This window comes from Coloeus monedula (genome assembly GCF_965178545.1).
Source record: "Coloeus monedula genome assembly, chromosome: 1".
Lineage (NCBI taxonomy): Eukaryota > Metazoa > Chordata > Aves > Passeriformes > Corvidae > Coloeus > Coloeus monedula.
This window is the reverse complement of record NC_138781.1, coordinates 86,389,235-86,412,673: the sequence shown is the minus strand read 5'-3', so window position 1 is coordinate 86,412,673 and position 23,439 is coordinate 86,389,235. Positions and strand designations below refer to the sequence as shown.

At 37.5% G+C, this 23,439-nt stretch overlaps 1 protein-coding gene across 1 annotated transcript in view; it reads right to left on the bottom strand.

Moving 5' to 3' along the window:
• Positions 1-23,439, bottom strand: part of SEMA5A (semaphorin 5A) — a gene marked incomplete at both ends in the record, with an annotated part of 312,885 nt that overhangs the window by 52,665 nt on the left and 236,781 nt on the right. The window contains 3 exon segments of the mRNA XM_082293006.1: positions 9,919-10,066; positions 17,776-17,919; positions 20,044-20,225. Coding sequence (XP_082149132.1) covers positions 9,919-10,066; positions 17,776-17,919; positions 20,044-20,225 — 474 coding nt within the window.

The window sequence follows — 23,439 nt, the reverse complement described above, 5'->3', positions numbered from 1 at the left end:
TATAATCCACCAGTTGCTTTTTTTCTTGCATTCTGTGTAATGGATCATTTTTATACTTCATACCAAATTGCTGATGATAGATTTCACTATATGTCTAAAATTCCTTTTAGCCCGACATTTCAGAAGAAGATAATATGCACTGCTATTACTTCTTTTTCTAAGTACTTTAAAATTCTTTAACAAAATATTCATTCTGCCAAGTTATTTCACTAAAATGCTTCAATATGTGCATTGGGATTCTGGATACGCTTTTCAGTATGGGATAGGATACATAAATTAACTATTTTTAATAGGGAGCTTAGTGCCTTTGCAAAGAGGTTTGTGTACTCCTATGTGAAAGAATACAGTATACTTCCACTTTTGTGAACAGTTGCTTGAAAATTTTTGAAACTTCTGAATGAATCTCTTCTTATGCTTTAAATATAGTGAGCATACTTCATTTCAGCTTAAAGCAGAATTACAGGTCTTCTAGGTAGAGTAACAGCCAGATATACTCTCTGGACTTCTGCTTGCTGATGTCATCCAAGGCTGTGAAAAGACTTAGCTAAGCCAGGCAATGCCAAGAGATGTGGGTCTGTTGACTAACTCTCATGTTTTTCATAGAGCTTATACTGAGGGGCTGGGGGCAGAATAAACTCAGCTGTGAAAAAATGAAATTTTTGTTAATAAGTGATATATCCACAGCAGTATGACATTACCAGAACAGTAAATTGACAAAGCCACATACAATGTCCTCACAAGCACCAACATATAAATGGTCTTTTATAAAGAATCCTGGAATCTGCCACTACCTTCATAAAAAATCTTCATGAAATAAAGATGGGGCTGCTTTTGAGCAACAGAGCAATAACACAGAAGAGTCTCGTGCTGAGCACTGTGCAGATGTTGGCTGAGTAAGTCTCGTACCTGACCTGGCACCTGGCAATCCAGCCTGTGGAATTGGCAAAGTATCTCTAGCACCACAGGACAACTCTACTGTTGTGGGTGGGGGTTTTTTCCACTCTCACTTCTGGAGATTGATTGAAAGTACAAAGAGACCAAAGTGAATCTGTCCTTCCTCGGAATCAGATAGCAGAAAAAATACAGGTACAGTCTACAGCTGCTTTTCTCCATCTAAAGCCTCTCTGACAAGGCAAAGCAAGAACTGCATTTTGGGGCTGACCTATTTCTGGACCAGTCCCCATCTGTGTAAGGGCGTCACAAATTTCAAACGAAAGATCAATGAACACCTGCATCTTTACAAAGTAGTAACTTGTTTCACTGATCTCTCATGATAGAAATAGTTGTAAGTAACAAACTTGGAGATTTTCATAACATAAACTGAAAGCCTGTTTTTACGCTTTCAGCTTTCTGATGTTTCAAATGAAATAACAAGTATTGTTCAATTAGAAAAACTCTGTTCTGGAAGACACAGGATTAATACTTTTACTTTTGGCTGCATTTCTCTAGATGAAAGAAATATGCAGCATGATGCTGCTTTCAAGAAATGCAAGGGGTCTTGATAGGGTGACAGTGACACTTTTTCCTGCCTTTCAAGCTGCAAGGACAAATCATTGTGTATTCTGGTAAATGAGCTCAGTGTTTGCATGAGTTTATATTCTCAGACATGAAGAATACAATCCCATCTACTGGAGTATTCAGATATAAAGATTATTATTTCAGAATGCTGCAATAGGCTGAGCCACATCATCCTGAAGATACAAAATAAGTTGTAAATAAACACAGTGAAAATGTGTATTTGTCTTTTTTAAGGCTTGTGAACATATTTGTTCAAGATGAATGTCAGACTCTTTGAATAACAATGTCTTTTATTTGGTGGCTGTAGTATTAGAGCAGAAGTATTCTGTCAACAACTTAATGTGAAAGGGAGAAGGGACTAAACCAAGGAGGAAAGAAAAAGGAAGTTTTGATAATTCCATCAATAAATATTCCGAATTTTTTAATTATTTCCCAACCTCATATAACTTGTGTAAGAACTGGGCTGCCTGACACTATTTTCAATGAAAATCAAAATCCTACCACAGCCTAATAAATTAAAAATTACTATGATGCCCTGAGACTAAGTAAAAACAAAAGCTGGCACATAAATATAATTGATTTGGATGGAGTTCCATTTAATTGCACTCAGATGCTAAGGACTGCTGTCAGTCAGCTCAGCTAACAAATCAGTCTCGCACTCCTCAGGAGTTACTGCATTCGTGAGGCTATAAATGGCAAAAGTGCATATTACTTATTCAGGCTTCATCCATCCCTCAGTTTACTGAGGTCAAATTGAAGAATACTGAAACAAAACTCTGCTTTGTGTTAAGGTCTACATGTGAGCAGACTTTTTGGTATAAAATGTGTAAACACAATTACTGTGTTTGCACCGTACCATTTTAAGTACAGGTGAGTAAACCTAAAAGGAACAAAATAAATCAGAGGGACAATTTGTTGCAAACTGATTCAACAATCACTTACAAAGAGGAACATTGGAAATGCCATTCCAGATCTGATGTGCCTTCCCTGTTTATTGTCAAATGGCAGCACAGAAATAAGAATGCTAAAAGCACAGCTCTAAATTTGACTGTTAATATTCAGGAAAAAGATTTAAAACTTTAAAATTTGATTTACTATGCTAACAAAAATCTATTTTTTTTTTGTCTATTATAATTCTACTTCATCCTGATATCCTGCACAATTTTAGTTGTGTGGAGTTTTATTGGTTCTTAAGATTTAAGCCTCAACAATTTCTTGCAACAAGTTACATCATTTAACAATGCCCTGGATAGAAATTAATTCCCTTCACAGGCTTCATATTTCCTTAGAACTCATTATATTACAGTATAGAGTGCACAGAAATGCCAGTGTTCCCTCTCTAAACCTGCCATTAATTCATATATTAGTCCTTCATACACTAGAACCCTGTGTACTCTGACTTATGAGAATCCCAATCTTTTGCCTTTCTTTGGAACACTTTCCCAAGCTCAGCTCACTTCCACCACAGGCCATATCCTTTAAAAACAGTAAGCATGGCTACAGAACAGTTTTATGTAACTGCTCTATCAGGTTTCTGAGGTAATTTTCAATGTTATGCCTCATACACCCATTTTTCTCATTTTGATTGCAACTGTACAATGAAGGTTGCTACTGAACTGACTACAGTAAAATTAAGGTTTCTGCATACTCAACAAAGACATATCTTTGTAATGGAAGAGACTTTGAAAATCAGAGATCAGGTGAAGCAGTCCATCACTACCTGTATTAATTTTTAATTTTTGTTAAATCTGGATTAGAGGCTTACTATACTTTTTTTTTTTTAACACAAAAAATAAGAAAAATACTCTGTATTAAATACTGTTCTAGTTGTTCCAACAGCTCTCTCTTTTTTTTTTTTTTACAGCTCTCCCTGTTTATGTCAATTCTAATTTCATGTAAACACTACTTACATATTAAATAAAGCTACACAACCCGTACGTAAAATACTAGATCCACAAACACTGGAATTAATAAAGCCTGATTTCCTGTAAGTTTGTGTTTCAAGTTTTTAAAGTTTTTCCTCTCTGCCCCTTCCCATATCTCCTGCCCATAGCATTTAGGAGTCCAACTGCTAAAAATTAAAAGAGATGCAGTGTCTAGTCCCAAGCAACACGTGTGCTGATACGTACACTCAGGTGAGCAGCACCTGACACCACTTGGATCAAACAATGGATTCAGCTGCAATTTTGTCTCTCAATGTAGAAACTAATTCAGTTTTTTTAAACTCTACTGGGCCACTGTTTTTCATGAAACTTGTTGCAATTCCATGTCACCATCTAAGACCACCCTCCAGTCAAACACAGTTGTAATGGGGGAGTGGGTGCTTTACTTAGGAGCAGAAGAGTAAGAATACCTGACAGACCACAATATGATCCTGGAAGTCCTATTACTTGATAAAACTCAGCTAAAACTATGCCATCTACTTTTTTGTTCTGGTTTTTAGTCTTCGTTGACAGTTATGGATTACTTTCCAGAGATAACTGAATGTTCTAGGTCCACAGCAATGAAAAAAACTCAGGCTCCATGACGCACAAGTCCTTAGGAAATATCCTCCAGTTTTGGTTTTGCTCATTAATTCAGTTTAAAATTAGTGCAGCACAACGCTTCAGCACCCAAGCTTCTTTCTTCCTATCTTTCTCCTTTTTCATTCACATTCAAAACTCGTCCAGTCAAAGGAAAGTGAAGTTCACATCTCCTTACGCTGAGTCCTTGAGCCCAGCACGGTGCCTGCTGGGCACAGAATGAAGGGGGTTTCAGGTACTTCAGCTTTCTGTGGTTATCAAAGACAGCAGTGACCACAGCTCAAACACAGGGCCTCACAGAACAGGGGGTACAGTATTACATCTAAGTATACATCTAAGTATCAATAATGAGTACTACATCTACAGCATAGGAACCGCTGAAAACTACAACAAATAGCACTACCTAAGACAGGACACACTCCAGTGTGCCTGGTGTTTTAGGAAACAATGGGGCAAATTCTGGCTGGACCAAATTGGGTCTCCTATCTCTGATCAGTACAACTCCCTAACTGGATAAAGGCACTTGATCTTGAGGCACACTGGTGTAGGCAACTGGCTGTTGCCTACACCCAAAGCCTTGAGAAAGTTTATGGACAGTTACACTAAAATTTGTTTCCTATGTTTTTTTAAATAAGATTTGGACTTCTGAAACAAACATTCATGATCTGTATGACAGATACACATGTGCCCAATACAAAGTTCTTGAATGGGAGAACACTCGCATTGGCAAACCCTCATAATTAGATTTGAAAGAGATTACAAATCAGAGGGCATTGGTCCCCAAAAGAAGTTATTTCACATGAGCTGGAAGTCCCTGAAAGACCTTGCTACAGGAATCTCAGAACAGGACTGCAGTCAGTGTCAGTTGTCACAGGTTGAATGGAATAGTTTGAAGTAGAGACAGTTTCCCAGCAGCTAAAAATATATTTCACAGCTTTAAATTACTTTCAAAATTACATTTCTCAAAAAAGAGATGCTTCACACTATTCTGTTTTAAGCAAGACAGCAAACAACTTACAGTTTAGTCTATTTTTCAAAATCAAAGAAATGAAACAGCAAAATGATTGCTGGATGTCTGCCCAAATACCACCTTAAACAGCTCACATTTGGATATATATACACATCAGTCCAACCAGTTTGTATTTCGCACTTACCTCAACCATGAATGCCAAGCCATTTACCGAACAAAGTAAGCAGAAATGTACCATTGATCAATATGTTTTTGTATTTTCTGAAACTATTTCTTATGATTTTGATAATTTTTTTTGGTTTTACCATCTTTAAGTAACTTCTTATTGCTCACAATTGCAGTAGCATGTGCAGCATGAAAAGAAGAGAGGATCTACTTTGCTAAACTTTTAAAACATAAAAAAACCAGTTAATACCCAATGGAGTTTGCATTACAGAAGAAAAAAGGATGGAAAAAGGAAATGAGCATAAAGAAGGCAAACGTCATATAAATAGTAAAATTTCCAATAAATCATGCTTGTGAGATTGCTTTCTGGCTTTGAAATACACTATTTTTCTTAAGTGATATAGAAACTTAAAAAAAAACTCTAAAAAAAAGCATAATAACAATCTTATTTTCTGTTCACTTTTTTGGACTAGACATTTTACATTTATTTTGTGAGATGGCAAGTAAAAAAAGACAGACTGTTTTTTTCTGATGGACAAAGTACTTCTGAAAACCTTCCATCTTCAAATTCCCTTTAAACAATTGATGGAAGAAAAAATTCTGACATCTGTTTTTTTCTTTTTCACCCTGTGTCATTACAAAAACTCTAAAATGCAGATATATTTTCTTAAAAAAGTTTGTGTTCAGAACAATTCCAGAATGCTGAAACAATAATACTAATAATTAAAAAAAAAAAAAAAAATTAGTGCAAAACTAGCTACTATTTTCTAAGGAACGAATAAATTTCCTCCTCCTTTTTTTTTTTTTTTTTTTTTTTTTAATTCCACAGCAAAATACAGCATGCTTTGTTCTGGTATGTGGAAAGTATATTCCCTTTATCGGTCTCCCAGCACAAAAACTAAGATTAATGTGTATGTTAGCATGACTGAAATGAGAACACAGACAAATATACACATAAAGCATGTTACCCAGCTTGAGCCTCAAACGAAATTCCTCATTCTAATTATAATTCTTTAAAAAAGTTATTCTTTTATTACTGGTCTGAGGCAAACTCAAGTGCGATTACGCTTCTCAGGGGAAAACCAGCATTTTCTGAAGGAAACACACAGCTTATCTGAGTATGCTGTAAAATCTGAAGATGTTTGTCCTCTGAGTCACATTAGCACAGTCCAGAGAATTCTGCAGCTCCTTCTCTAGTGCCTGTATCACCCGCATACATGAGATTAATACCAGTTTTGTCATCCACTTAAGCTTTGTATTACCAGAACTTAGCTCTCTTAAATTTGGTTGTGATGGTTCTATCTCTTATTAGACAATTTTAAGCAGTCTTTAGTAGCTTTGATTAACTTAAAGATTTTAACAGGTCCTTATGAATCCACATTTTGATTTCTAACTTCATCTTTTTGACCTTCATGAGTCTCTACGGTCTAATTCTCCTGTATCATATTGATTTATGGTTTTCTATATTCAGTGAAAATGCCTTCACTCCTAAGTCTCTGGTCATCCATTTTCATGTATTGAGTGCACTTAAGCAAGAGACGCATCTTTAAGATATCATCATGGTTTTCTCTCTGTGGAATATTTATATGCATCAAAAGATTTATCATTATTATTTTATAAAATAAGTTGGAAATAATGGTAGGGGAGCTCCAGTGAGTCCTGATAAAAAATACTCAAGTGGCTTGGCTGATACCTGCTACAAGACAGATGAAGTCAAGGAACCAACTGATGAGAAACATGCAAAAATACAAACACAGGCACTAGCTGCCTGCTGTGATATTGCAGCCTAGGAGCAATACAATCAAACTAAAAGGAAGAAACACTGTTCATTAAAAATTATGTGGTATAAATCATTAGGCGGATACAGAAAATAGCCATTAATATGGTAAAAGCTGCAAAATAGGGACAGAAAAATAGATTAGGATTGGTTATATTGCAGTCTCACAGCCAGGTTGCAGATTGGAAAACAGAACAGGCAGGTTCTCCTAGGAAATTAAATCTGGTCCCCTGATACTGCTGGCAAGCACACTGTAAGACTTCCTTTCTTAAGTCTTATAAAAACTTCTGGTTTTGTTTTTTCTCTCATGATTCCCTATTGAAAACAGTTCTAAAAACAAAGAATTGGCATGGTTGAAAGGGGTCCCAAGACAGCATTTAGTCCATCCTACACCTCTGATGCATCAAAAATTTCTTTTCATTTCAGGATGAAATGAAGCCTAACATAGTTACTGTCTTCTTAAATAACATGTTCTTCAGTCCTCTACCCTTTTTTCCTTCTCCTCTTCACAGGCCACAGACACTGAACTATTCAGCTGCAACTCACGCTGCTCATGTGTTGTGAAAGTTTCACAGAATTCATCCTCACTGAAGAAGGCAAACCAGAAACCTGGAGAGTCTCTTCACAGGTTAAAGCTATCATTTAATGGTTGAGAAAACCAGGCATTTTAAGTCTCTGAGTCTACTTCCAATTATGCTTTAATTCACATGCTAAATGTATGGCTCATAACATCTTTTACTCCAGACAAAACAAACAGGAGATAGCATAGATTACTACCACTTTCACTGCAACATGTCCTGAGATTTTTCAGCTTCTCAAGTACTCAGAGATAGGATAAAAGTTTTTTGAAATGAACTAAATTCACTATTTGGAAAGATATATACCTGCTATAATAAAACAAAAAATTTGGCTGAAGCAGAAGAACATCCAACAAATAAATTTCATATTTGTGCTCCTCATTCGTAAGACTTTATTAATATAAATATTTAAACCATTCAACAATTACAAGAAGGTATAAAAGGTATTTCTGATTGCAGTTTCTTACACTAATGAAACAAACTCTGAGAAGAAATAAAGTACTTTTTTTTTCCAGCTACACTTAGTGTCAAGGCCCTGCTATGGCTGCAAAGCCTCTGAGTCAAGACAGGTAACTCAAGGGTTCAATGAAAATTCAGCGAAACTTAAACTGAACACAGACTTTGTACCACAGTCCTTTGTCTTGCAAGAACACCAGGATTTATAGAGGATTTCTATGCTGGTTGGCTTTTCACTGGTGCCTAAGTTTTAGCAAGATAACTACATACTCCAAAGCTTGAAATGATCAACACAATAATTTTCTAATTAATAAAAAATCTCCAGAACATTTCCATAGCTGAACTGGTAACTATTCTGTGATGCAGCAGAGTATGTGCTAAGACTGTTAATAAATTACAACCCCCAATACCATTAATCTCTAATCAGTTATAATAAGTAATTTTTACATTAAAGGTTTTCCTACTTTCCTCATGGAACTTTCCAAGAAAATTAGAACCACATATTTTTGATTTAAGACCATGGGAAGATTCTTCGCTATATAAAATACTGCTATATTTCAAGAACATTATTATAGGATAAATAGGAACAAATTCGAGGGAAAACCTTCATATTGTGCTCTTTTCAGTGCCAGTCAGAAAGGTTTAACAATAGATCTAGACCATATGTCTTCTTTTTTTCGTGTACCATCAGAGAGAGACAAGTATTTTGGAACACTTGGTAGAATTCTGAGTTATTAGGTTAATTCTTAAAGTTCAACTGAAATAAAACAACAAGCCTGTTGGATGTTTTTAATTTAGTGAAAATGCAATTCTATCACCAGAATAAATTTCAGAAAGAGAAATATCCTGGGAAAATGCACAAAATCTTCAAGTTAGAGAAAGGTAATAAATTATCCTTTCTTTAGTATTGAATTACTGCCAATCTAACAAATAGACCACCGATAATGACAAACTTCAGAATTAAGTCTCTCTGAAATTAAGACATGAAAAAGTTGGTTTAATTGTTAAAAGAAAAAAATTCTTCTACCTCTTCACTTACCACCTATGCTTGTTCAGATATAAGAAAAATCCCCTACATGTTTTCCCACACGCTTCTCTTAATAAAGTGGGTATCCATAAAGCAATTCTACTCATTCAAATCATCCTACTGTAGCTTCAAAGCCTAACAGCTGCTAGGCTGCTGCTGTGCCAAGATCACCACTGCTGTCCAATCTCACCTCAGCACTTTCCTGGGGCTTCCATGCATTCACTGATTGGCTCCTTATGTATTCAGATGTGAAAATTAGCTTTTCTCTGTTGTACAGAACCTAGTACACTGGAGTCCTAGGCTTATAGATAGGGTTTCCATGTACTCTGGTGATAAAAATAAAAACCACCATGAACCTGCAAGGACACATCTACATCTGCACCAACCTTGCCTCAGGAAGCTTATTTCCTAGATGATAGTGTGAAAAAGCTGAATTATATATATTTCTGATTAATAAATTGTGTGGATTTCAGCACACAAAAGCAACACAGAGACAAAACAATGAGTGACTACTCATGTTAGGGATACAGCTTACAGACATACACAGATGCATTATGGGCATAGAGCATTAGTGATAGAACAGGTGGAAATGGCTTCAAGTTTTGCCAGAGGAAGTTTAGATTGGATATTAGGAAAAAATTCTTCACTGAAAGGGCTGTCAAGCACTGGAACAGACTGCCCAGAGAAGGTGCAGAGTCACCACCCCTGGAGGTATTTAAAACACATGAAGATGAGGCTCCTGGGAATATGGTTCAATGGAGGAGTTGGCAGAGCTGGGTTAATGGTTGGACTTGATAACTTTAGGGTCCTTTCAAACTTAAATGACTTTATGATTCTGTGACATAGAGACATCTGTGGCATATGGCCATAGATACTTGATGAAGAGAAAGCTGAAAATTACTTACCACACTGCAGCCAGGACAGTCAGGACCGTTTTCACATGTCCTGCGCCGTGCCTGGATCCCTCCTCCACACTGAGCAGTGCAGCGCTCCCAAGGCCCCCAGCCTGTCCAAAACACATGAGGGGGGCACAACAAGTGCTCATTGCAGTACCTGTGAGAAGAGAAACAAGGAGGTAAAGAAATCTATTTATTAGCAAGACAAGACCTCCCCCAAAACCTCCCTCATTTGCATAATTCAGATAGATGTTTGTGCAGGGAAGTATTTTATATAAAGGGTCTCTCCCTACTCATTAAGCACTGCACTAACAGTTGTCATGCTACACCGAGTGTCTAAACATTTGAGTGGGCTTTTTTTAGGTTGCAGTTTTGTGGGTGGAGCACTGGTTTGCTTTATTCAGTGACTTTATACAACCCATGCAACGCAGCCCTGCGATTGTACTGCGATCACGTAACCAAGATTAAAAACTACTTTACTAAAAGCAGATGTGGCTATCACTCTGGGGCAGTCAACCAAACGGAAGGCAAACATTCATGCAGGCAGTCTTTTATCAGTCTCCAGCTAAGAATTGATTAGGATCCATCTCTCTCGTCTTCAGATAGCTACACTTGCTTTTTGCTTTTCACAGTGTCTCTGCTTCTAGGGAAAAATAAAAGCTAAAGCAGTGATTCTAGGCACAAAGAACTGTACTTTAAAAATAATGTTATTACTTTATCTTTTAAAGAGTGTTTTTAGCTTCTATAATCTTTGAAGGATTTCCCAGTAGGCTGAAAACCAATTCAGAGGCTTAGTTGGTTCTTGAGGGAAGCACTATTGGGTTGTCATTATTGTAACAAGACATTCAGACATGTGTGAAGGTCCCAGCTTCAGCTGAGTTTTTTCAATTTTTGTAGAAACCTTAGATCCCTAATTTTTTGAGTGTGCTGTACAATAATTCTAGCCATAGCATATGCTGCTTTTTAAGGAACCTCTACACAGGTCCAAAGGATTTGGGCCATCAGCAACTGTGACTGGGGGTCTCTAAGAGACCAAGCTGTTACTTAGACAAAGCAAAGATGCAGCATAGTCAGGAAACAGGCAACCCTAAAGAAATTCTCTAATATTTTATGGATGCATCTGGGTAGCTCCTGTTCCAATACTGACTGTCCTGAATGAACAAATGAATCTGTTACAGTATTCCCTCAGTTTTTACACCATTCATCCAAATTCCAATTTCTTCTTGCCCTTCTAACAAGTTTTCATCTCTTGTCACTCTTCTACAGAGAAAACTGACTTGAATACTCCAGTTATTCATTTTCTACAAAAAGAGAAATGACAGTATGAACAGTTGTCATTTTCAACAAGAATAACCACAACGATTTTTTTGTTTGTTTTCAGAAAACCTCAGTATCTGCAAGCTCCAATTCTTCATTATCAAGGAATTTGAACATTTGGAACCTCTGTGGAGGGCAAGAAAGTAATGGTGGTGGTGTAAGTAACACACAAAACTAGATTTATTGCATATGCTGGAGCCTAAAATTCAAACTTTGTCCCTAGGTCTGGGCAACTCCATCCAAACTTAAAGATTGGTAGTGGAGTTATAGGGAAGTGACATTTAGCTTTCTGCTTCTGTATATTTAAGAAAATTATTCACAGCTTGTATTGACCTTTCCTCTGGAAATTGAGGAAAAAATGCCTGAACCCTCAATATTTATGAATCTGGTGTCAGAATTCTTCAGTGCGTGATTTGGGTACACACATTACAGTTCACATTATGCCATCATTAAAGATACATGGGAACGTTCTGTGCCTGGATATTCTTTCCCTAGAACTCCAGCTGCACACATTCTTTATCACATGCAGTCATTTATGTGAATGTGTGTGAGAGTTTCTCTCTGTGATCATTTGCTGAGAATGTGCAGTCAATAAAATATAGATGTAACATCAGCATTTATTTGGTCAAATTAGTACATACTTTGCATAATTTCAGCTCTTAATGAAGAGGAGTTAAGTTAATTTGGGACACACACACAGGCTAAAGCGTCTGCCATGAAGCTGAGAATTACCAATATTCAGCCATGCAAAAGTAAAACTAAGGAACTTGTCTTGCCTTAAAATAAAGGCATGCACAGTGTAGCTATCTACAAATGAAGTAGTCATCCAAATTTGAGCAACAGCTCATGGGAAGAAACAGCCCTGTTAAAAATATGGTTTATGTCACCCTAAAGCAAAGGTCATATAAATACACCCCTCGATGTATAGATTGATTTTCATTGGCTTTAAAGGCTACATGAGAGACAGACATCTAAGCGACCATTACTGCCAATGGAAATTTTGTCAATACAAGCTGGGGAGACTAGAATGATTGATTTGAGGAAATTAAGAAATATACAGCAGAAGGACACAAATTACTGTTCTCCACAGCCTGTATTGACTAAATTTTTACAGACCACAGTGGAAGTTCAGCCACCTGACTCACTCATAAACATTCACACTCATGAATACCTGAAGTTAGGTATGACAGATCTCAACTTTGAGAACAGTCATGCCACTGTGCAGTGGCTCTTTCAGTGTCTATGTGCCTGACCTCCCACTCTCTCACTTAAGCAGGAGACAGAAAAGAAACCTAATAACAGTGACCCTTCTCAGTAAGCACTTCAAAGGGCTGGCAATTCTGTTATCCAACACTAATTAAAGATGCAGCTGAAAAAAAGCCCTAAAATCCCTATGCAAACGACTTCAATTTAGGAAACAGGGTTTTTTTAAAAAAGTCAACAGTAGAATAGTCAATTTTTTCCTTTTTTTTCAGGAAAACAAAAAAAAAAAGAGGAAAACAAACCAAAACCCAACACAGCAATCAAGTAGAATCTTATTTTCATTTCAGCCAGCCAGCCTCTGAAAACATCAGGTACGTTTTCACAGCTAGAGACATCCCTGCAATTGATCTTTGAGAACTGTGCTACAGCATGGGGCTTTGAGCCAAGTTTCATTATATCTGTCCTTGGCTGCATTTCAAGTCACTCAGCAACCCTTTTTCCCTTTTGCTCTTTCCTCCCATCTTAATTTTGTTCTCAGGACCCACAGGGCTAACATTTTACAGTAATTCAACAAAACATGCAATGCAAGAAACTTGAATCTGTGAAACCACTGCCCTCTCCCCTAACCTAATTGCAGTGAGGTCAGAATGGAGAACAACCTAGAGAAATGTGGATTTTGTACAGCGACCCTTCACATTTCCCTTGAAATGAACCCAAGTTCAAATGCCCTAATAAAGGAATTGTCATACTGGGGGAAGGGTGAATATCCTCTGTCCAGCTGTATCCACAGCTATTAGTGCCTACAGTAAATCTTACGCCTACAATTTCAGTACAACTGTCATTACTATTCTTGTTTCTATAAAGAGCTCAACCTTTAGTAAGACATCAATTTATTCAATTTATTTCAGTGCTGCCATCCAGCACTGAGTACTACAGGCTAACTGCATGACAGTTACAAACATGCCCTTTTTATTCCACAGAGAGATGTTATTTAAACAAATACTTCTTAATTTTGAACTATATTATACTACCATGTGTTTAAGAAAAACAAACTAATCTTCATCCCTGTCTGCCCCTTCCTATGCAATATACTGTTCTGTGGTGGGCAGTCATGATTACCAGCTGGTGATTTACTAGGATACACAGACTATACCGAGGCTGATGGGAATGCCAAATTCCTTTAATTGAAGGCCGGCACACAACATGCACATGCCCTACTGGATTGAGATTGTTACACTGACAGAAATACCCATCCCAGAGACTGTGGAAGGTGGCACGTGGTCCCAGGGGCTTCTGTGGAAGAGGAGGTAGCAGAGAAAGCAAGGTGGATGGGAACAGACACGTCCCAGAAGACAAGACATCCATGGGAGCGCAAGCAAGCCAAAAGCCTTGTGATGTTTAATCTGCCCTGCTGAAGTGGACTGGGCTTGTTCATTCTGCTCAGAAACAAGCAGTGCTACACAGAGCAGGCTCTTGACTCTCAGCAGTTCTTCTTTCTCATGGAAACAAGCCTAAAAGCTGCAGGTTTGCTGAGAACTGTGTACAAAATAATGTGACAATATATACTGCTTCTAATAGTTTTATACACCCCAAAATATCCAGGGCTTTCAAACATCTACTCCTCGTCTGCAGCCGGTTTACTTTTCTAATTGCCACTTTTTTTTTTTCTTTCTATTCTTTCCTGTGTAATAAAAGATAAGTACATCCACTGAAAGCAAGGGATTCTCATTTTAATGTCCCTCATTTCTGCAGAGATAGGAGGGTGACCAGTGGACTTAATGAGGCCATAACTACAGCATCTTCCACAGAAAGGACAAACTCTCACTCCATGATAATGTCAAGACAGGATACTACAGACTCTATAAATGAAGATCTAGAGAATTTCCAGCAGCTTCAGTGAATATTTCTTATACAGGAAAAATCAGTAATATTAAGCCCCTAAGGAATTCATCAGGTTGTCTTCCATCTGGAGTCTTAACTACAAAATTATTTTCTGATTAGTTTTGTTACAATGTTATTTTTACTCCCTCTCCATATTCTGTCTAAATGCACATCAGCTGCACTTCTGACATACTTCTACAAGGGGAATTTGCTTTATAATACGAGTATTTGCTGCTGTCTCTCAAATGCTTTCCCCCCCTTCCCACACAGCCCTCTAGCAGCAGAGCATGTAACAGTTTAACCTACCTTCAACGCTTTAAATTGGCAAATATTGCCATTGATTTCAAGGGAATGGCCAGCAAGCACAAAGCTGCCTGATACATTAGCCATGATAGGATCATGGCTTTCATGAGGTAAAACAAATATATCTTAGACAAACATTTAGCTCTTAACATATGAACAAATACTCTCAAGCTGAATGTGCATTCACATCTGGAGGTAAATTTACCTCAGATATACGCTGCCTTTTCTGTGTTTGCTTTCTACGGAGTTATGTACTGGATTTCTACTGAAATCACTGTTTGTTGAAAAGCTGTTTCAAAGTTTGGCATGTAGATGACTGTGGAAACTGAATCCTTTATTTATACCCCTGAACATGTGCAGGTGATTAGAGTATGCACGTTTACAAAGACAAATGCACACAATGTGTAAACCAACTAATTAAAATTTTTGCTAATACTAAACATATATTAATTTTACATATGAGCTGGGTCATTAAAAAAGTAAACTGTTAGGCTATTTATAAACATCGGTTGATTTAAATGAGAAAATCTGAGAAGTTGCTTATTGGCACTTTGGATACGAAACCAGTAAATGTTTCTCAGGAGTTACTGCACATGTAATATTTGTTCAGCCTGCCTAATTATACTGGGCTCAAAGGAACTGTTTTCATCTGGTGCAGATGTAACTCATTGAGAGTGAAACAGTGGAATAAGACTACTCTAAATGCTGGTACTCCATTGCCCTCACAGCTCAAAACTCTCTACAAGCTGGCAGAGCCATGAGGACGCTCATAAAACTCTAGCAGTCCCAGCCATCTTCACCTGGGACCTCCACCCATGACAATGGGCCAAAAAGCTCTATTTAACCTGATCCTAACCCTGACCCGTGGTTTAGCTTCTTCCCTGGACTTCAGACTTCTCTCATTGCCATGATGCCACCTAGGATCTAAACTCTTGGTTGGATCTGGTCACAATCTCCAGGCTTACCCTGCTCCCCTTCTGCGGGTGATGGGATGGGCCCTGGCTGGCAAATGTCGCAGGACTTTCTGCTTTTTGCAGCTCTGAAAAGATTTATCCAAGTACTTGGCTTAACATTGACAAAAATCCTGGCAAATAACTGATGGCTCATTCTTCTAGCTGCTTTAAGAATTATTTGACAAAATTTCCTAACTTACCACACCCTCTGGAAAAAAAAATTGAAGTACTTAAAAAGATAATTAAAAGTATCAGGACATAACATGGATAACAAACAAAACCAGGGTAGAGGAAGGAAGGTCAGCTGTGAGCAAGCTGTGAGTGAGAAAGGTGCAGGGCTATTGGGAGTGAAGGGTCTTTCAAAGAGACAGGAAACAGTGACAGAAGAACTCTGAGAGAAAAAGGCATCCTGCAGTAAACTCACAGGCACATTCATCCCAGATTGCTTCTGAACTGGATGAAGACAGAAAGGACAAATAACCTGCAGGCTACAAAAACAAAGCAACATAAGCTTATTGTTCCTTCAGAACTGTTGCATACCAAAATTCAATCCTGCTGGGCTGCTATTATTTCAACTCATCATAAGTCAATTTCCAATTTGTAACTGCTTGTACAGTGCACCCATTGTCTTAATGCTCCTATAATTCAGAAAGTATTTCTCATGGTTTTCTTTATTTCTGTGAAACTTCTTGTCAGAATTTTATTCCATGTTAAACTAAAATGAACAATTACTATTACCATCTATAGTCCATCACCCAAAAGTCTCTCAAAACTAATTTTTTTTTTTTTTCTATGTTTAGTCTTGTTGTGTCCTGCCCTGGGCTGACCTCTCAGTTCAGGAAAATCAATAACTGTTATTCAGGCTGGGACAGAGCTAAATAACAGCAGACACAATTTATGTTTGGTGGTGATGGCTTTTTGGTTGGGCAACCTATTTTCAGAAAGCAGTTTACAAAATAACAAAATCCTCTCCTCTACAATGAAACGGTAAATATTCATGGCCTTGAAACAGCAAGAAATGTTCACATGTTCTGTGATACTGATCCTTTACATTTCAGAGTTAGAAAGACCAGGTCCCTGATGATCCATTAATACATAAATGTGTGATGCAACCTTGCTTCAATGAATCTCCTAATCTGAAGAAATGCCAGAGTTGGTGTTTAATTAAATGCCTCACTGAAACTCTGCATAAAGGTTACTGAATTTAGTTTACAACAACAATATAGGATACTACATCATCCATACAGAAACACTGAAGTAAGCTGTGAGTGCATATTGGGAGGAAACGTATTCGCATACATCTCTTGGAATGGATGGCTACAGGACTCCAAATTCTCACACCAATGCTAGTCTTCTGCTATCTAGCTTTCTGGTATGCCTCTGGAAACAACATAACGCATACAAGAGTTGCAGTTTATCTGAATATATTTTAGCATAATTTAAAAATATATTTAATTCCTGTTAAAACTGTGAACAAAAAAAATTAGAGATCCATGTAGGGACCATGTAAATTAGAGATGTAATTAGGCTGCATGTAAAATGGAATTAAAGGCCTGAACTTGACATTCTGAGCTAGTGACAAAACACTTAGTCTGGTGCCAAAGCAGTACATGGTGAAATCAAAATCTGAGCTAACTTGATCTGCTTGGGGGTTAAAAAACAATTAAAATGACCCACCAAGCTTGAAACCTTACTAAAGATATCTGAGTTCAAGGTGTATCCTACTTAATTGAACAGAAAACAAAGCCCTTGAAACTTCCTTCCATGTTATAGAAATGCTTAATTCATTTACAAGAGAAAAAATGAACTCACAGCATCAGTAACATAGCGCTGTGAGCTTATTATATTTTGCTCTGAATTCCAGGTCTTGAGGCTGGGTGAGTTACAATCCAAACACAGTGCAATCAATTTTCAAGGAGAATCAATTTTCAGGGTCTCAAGGGACAGCAGCACATTGCTTCAGCACAATTCTCTGGCACTTCCAGGAGCTCTCAGGCAGCTTGGGAGGGATGAAGCAAAGCAAAAGATGAAAGATCTGCTGCAGACCCACAGCCTTGTTAATGGGAATACTGTACTGTACAGCAGTGAAGGTAAAGAGAGAGCGAAAGGAAAGGGAATGGGAAACCAAGGCAAATAAAGGAGAAAATGTCCTGTGGAATGCAACTGCTCAGAAGAAATTAAAACAGACAATAGAAAAAAGATAACTCACCTCTCCTCACGATTCTGTCCCACACAGACACGTCCTCCATGTCGAGGGGTTGGATTGCTGCAGGAACGCTGACGAACTTGAAAGCCTATTCCACAAGTGGTACTACAAGGTGACCAAGAAGTCCATGGTGTCCAGCCTCCATTTCTGGTAGAATAAAAAGCTCAGGCTCTGTCATCTGTTATACATAGCGAATGGCTGATTAGGTGTGACTGACAGCAGAATCTGTCCTATTAATATTTCTGTAGAAGTCATTAATACTGCATCGTGTTCCATTTCTTCTAGAATACTGAACCAAAATAAAGGTGCTCTGATATTCCATGTTCCATGCTTTGTAATCAGCAACTGCTAAAATTACCACCTTACACAAGAATTACAAAGATATGAAGATATTTAGTTGCTTTTGGTCACTTTGTTCTGGGCAAACTACATATGCAAACTCTTGTATCAATGTTCTGAAGCTAACTTTTAATTACATATTTTTTTCAGGGAGATTAAAATGTCAAACTTTGCTACCTCATCTAAAAGGAAAGTGATTAAAGCCTGGAGCAAAAGGAGGCTCAGAGGACACCGTATTGCTCTCTACAACTACCTGAAAGGAGATTGTAATGAGGTGGGGGTTGGTTTCTTCTCCCAGGGTTTTAGCAAGTGACAGAATGAGAGGAAATGGCCTCATGTTGGAGGCAGGAGAGATTTAGATTGCCTATTAGGAAAAATTCCTTCACCAAAAGGGTTGTTAAGCATTGGAGCAGGCTGTCCAGGGAAGTGGTGGAGTCACCATCCCTGAAGGTATCAAAAGACTTGCAAATGTGGTGCTTGGGGACATGGTTTAATGATGGACTAGGCAGTGCTTATTAATGGTTGGACTCTAGCTCTTGTCCAGCCTAAATGACTCTATGACACTAAAGTAAGCATTAAAAGGCATTAGTTCTCAATTTCAACAGGTTACTCTGATAAGATGTCAATACCTTGCTTGTAATGTAACAGAAAAGCTAACAGAGTTTACACCTTGTACCTTGCATTTGTGAACTTCCAGAAAGGATGCTCCTATCCCTCCCCAATATACCCTAGAAAAAATTTTATAGACTTAGATATTCCATATCCTGTCCTAGGCAAAAAAAAAGATGCCTTTCAGCTGTTATCAAAACCTTTAAATGGCGAGCTTGCAGTTTTTGTACTGGTAGAACACAAACAGAAATAAAGACAAATAAAACTAAACTATAATGAGCTTTTGATGTTTCGTCATAAAAGCAAAAGTTAAAATAGTGCCTCACTAATTTTAGCAGTGTTAACAGAAGATGTAAAGCAGTAGTATAGTAATGCCAAAGGTAGAATGTGAATCCAGTCCCAAATGACGTTCCAAATTCCCTTCTAAACCTGCCAGCTGTTGGTTGATTGTTCAGTAACTAACAGCACGCTTATCTTTTCTATATTCTCCTGACCTGATGTTATAAAATATATTGCTGTATTTTTAATAATTTTCCTAAAATTTACTATTTTCACTTACAGAGATTGCAGTTACCTTGTGCAGAAATGTAAACAGTTTTAGTCACTATCATGATGTGATTGTGGTGTTAAAAAAAAGACAAAAAGCAGAAAGAATCACTGAAAATAAGCAGAATGCACCAGTATATGTTTCATCTTGCAATTAAAGTATGTATAATGTATGTGTATAATGTTTTAAACATGAACTTCTGAGGCAGTTCCAAATATGTAATGTTCTGAGTCTCTCTGAAATTATCTGCTCTCACTGATTTTCTCTGGGACTGGTTAAGTGCCTGAAGAAGACAAAAGAGTGCCTAAGAGTCCTATACAGACTGATAATAGAACTTGCTATCATGATACAACTGAAAGATACAACGAAAACATTTTTCCAGGGCAGAATGGGGGACAACAATGGTAATGTGAGACCTCCAAAAAAAGTAAGCCATTCTAACTTCCAGAAAAGAAAGTTGTATGAATTGCAGAACTGAGAAAAAGTATCATACTTTGGATATTATCTAACACTGAATTTTTTTTCTTTCAGAGCTTTTGTTAAAATTAGCTGAGCTCAACATTATTTGGCACACAGCATTTGAAATGACTCTTTGCTCTCTGACTCACTCTCTCTGCTACAAAGTCTGAGAGAAACTTTCTAATGTCCCATTTGGCCTGTCATGCACAGAACAGGATCAGTAGATTTCAGGTGAGATTTCAAAGGGTAGGTTTTATTCTGATTATGTTAAAAACTTTTAAAGCTCAAATGATAGAACCTGAAATTGTCTTGCATACCTGGAACAGTTGGCAATCTCCATGGTTGGTCCTTCACACAGCCATCCTCCACACTGAGGAGCAGGATTGTCACACACGCGTGTCCTGCAGAGGCAGGAGCCAACACTGGCACCGTCAGTGTGGGTGCAAGGTTTCCACTGTGACCATGTCCCAAAATGTCCATCCACTGTCAGGTTCCTCATCTAGAAACAAGCACAACAGAAGAGCTTACCTGAGCTTGACAGTTCCTTCACACAACCTCTTTATTCTGCTGTGCATGAAGGTTTAGCCTTCAGCCACCAACAATAAAAGCCCCCACTTTAGATACACGTATTTCTGCAGAGAGATGTCTTCCAGACAGCGATCTCCCCTTAACTCCTGTAGCTGCGTAGTTTCCACAACTTCCAACCAATCTGAGCCACTGGATGCCACCACCATAACAATAACAGTAATCACAGCTAACTGTTACTTTTCACAACTGTGCTTGCCTACTTTTCCATTGTCTTCTGATGACAGTATTTCCTACTTCCTAAAATTTTCCTGTGAAAATGGAACCTAGATACTGACTGTAAAACCCAAGATCAAAAGGAGGAGCCAGCAGAAGGTAAGTAAGAAGTGAAGAAGAAATTCTCTATGAGGATGATGAGACACTGGAACAGGTCTCCCCTGAGAAACTGTGGATACCCCATCCCTGGAAGTGTTCAAGGCCAGGTTGGATGGGGCTTGGCAGGGAGATTCAAACTAGATGATCTTTATGTTCCCTTCCAATGAAACAATTCTATGATTCTATGATACTGTAATAGTCCAGGGTAGCAAAACTGGATCCGTTAAACTCAAATATCCATATGTAAACAGTTTTTTGAAGCATACACCATATAGTACCATTTCATGAAATGTGGTTTTAAATATGGCAGTCTCTAAACATTAGAGACTGTCAGACCATTCTCTGGTCTGAGAATGGTCTCAAGTCTTCTTCTGACTGGAAGGGTCAGACCATTCTCATCTAGACTGGAATGTTTCCATCAAGTAGCTGTAACACATTCAATAAGAAATCTTTATTGTCCAGCTGAAACAAAATGAGCTAATGGAAACTGCAGCATCCTACATGGCCACTGAAATTTCTAAAGAAAATGAGGGAGGACATGGAAAATTCAGCTCCCAATAAAGACAGACATATATTATTCTTTTATCAAGGTGTTAATCTTGACAAATCTGTGATCCCAAATGGAAATGATGGCCCCTTTTTCACTTAAATGTTAAGGGATTTGCATTTTGTTTCCCATATTTGAACTTTCAGTCAAGACAACAGCACCAACAAGTGCAGGCTAAGTAGCATTTAAATTCACTCTTAGTAAGAATAAATATGTATCAGTTGTAGTCATGCATTTTTCATTAAATGTGTAAGAACATAACATTTTAATATTTGCTTATATATTGAAACAAGAATTACAGCAGTAGATTGTCATAACTGATCTGAAATGGTATCTCCCTTTACTATTTTTAGTACTTTAACAGTGGTGAGAGAAGTGTACATTTCACAAATACTTTGAAGACACAAGAGATTCAATTAGAACAGAAGGCATATTTGCACTGACACTCTGGATGTTGGCTGATTCTTTCCACTGTGACAAAGATACCATAATTTCACTAATTACAATTCTCACAATTTATTTTTCACAAATATCAGTTGTCCAAGAGCATCTATGTGTATATTCTGTCAGCTACAACTTAACCATAATTCATCATTTCAAAACCTGCTGACAGCTATTTATTGAAAATAACTCACCAACTTTTGCTCATGTGGAGTTTACATTGTTGGGTTTTGTAAGACAACAAGAAATACTTTTTAAGTGACAAGTAAACCCATTCTCTTATACTGCTGGTCTAACAAATATTTATAGTCCATAAATTAACAAATCTATGTCCCCAATCCAATAATGTCAGAGATGTGAAAACGCCTTTACTGCTTCCTGTTTCTGTGCTGCATCAAAACATCTTTATTGTTGCACCTAAAATTATAAACTAAAGCTACAGATGTCTATGGTTACCATAATATATATTAAGTGGCAGACAAGGTATACATAAAACATAGCCGAAGGCTTGAACTCAGAAAGATAAATTGATGACATATTCTCTTTCTTCATTTTTTTTCCTTGCTCCTGCAAAGATCATCCCACTGGGATCTCTGCTGTTCCCCATGACTCACCTGCTCTGTCTCTCTGTGAATATCTCCCTTTCAGCAGTGATATCAAACAATTTCCTCACACGACTGCAGGAAAGCAAAAGGTACCGATGAGGGGCCTTTGCAGCCCTCACCAGAATCCATGCCCACTAACCTTTCTCAACCTGACACCTCAAGGGCAAAATCACAGTCAATCAGACCATATGGCTGTACTATCCTTGCACAGCTACACTCTGCTTTCCCTCTCTACTGCCCTGGTTTTGTCACCCTTTCCCTTCTGCAGATATCTTTAGACTGTTCCTCCCTCCTAATGTCCTCCAAATATCCATGTATGTCTCAAGTCTCCCTGCACCCACCTCATCCTCCTGCTTTGTGCCTCTGCACTCTGAATAAAGGTCACAGTTTTTAACTCTGTCATGAGATCTTTGGTTTGAGATTACTTTTTGTAGAATTTAATGAGTCTGTAGTATTTCCTGAAGCTGCTAATGAATTCAGATCCCATACTACACTTTCTCTGAGAACTGTAAAAATAAAGCCATTTCATGTTGCATAGTTTTGTTAAAAAAAAAACCATCAAAAAAACAAATTAAAAAAAAACCCAAAACCCCCCAAAAACCAAAACCAAAATCCTGAAAAATTTTCTTTTAAATTATTTTTACTTTCCCTGTAAAATCTCTTAGATAATGTCAGTATATTTTTAAGTGATGGATTGCAAGTCATCCCAATGGAAAATATTTCAAAAAACAACAAAGCTTCATTACCATAAAAAATATTGGATGAATAATAGGGATTTATGACCAACCGGATGAAGATCAAAGTAGATATATGTGCATAGCATTAATTACTGTCTATATTTATGCACAATTGCTGTACTCATGCCAACTGAAATAATAACCTAAAAATCAAACTGAAAATTAAATCAAAGCAAGATAACCAAAATATCCACATTTTTCAAAAGTGATCTCCAAAGTTCAGAGATGGTAACATGGATGCTCTTCTATTCACCTCTATCCTCTACCTATAAGTGCCTGTAAGTATTCAGCCATATGAATAATTCTCTAGGAAATAATTTCTCAAAGGCAACTGGTAACACTTTTTATTCTGAACTAAATGATTGTATAAACAGACCTCTCTCTGATCCAGTTTTAGAAGAAACTGGCTATTCATTAATCTAAAAAAATTTTTACAATGTTAAAAGATCAGAGTAATTTTACTAAAAATTAAGATATGGGAAG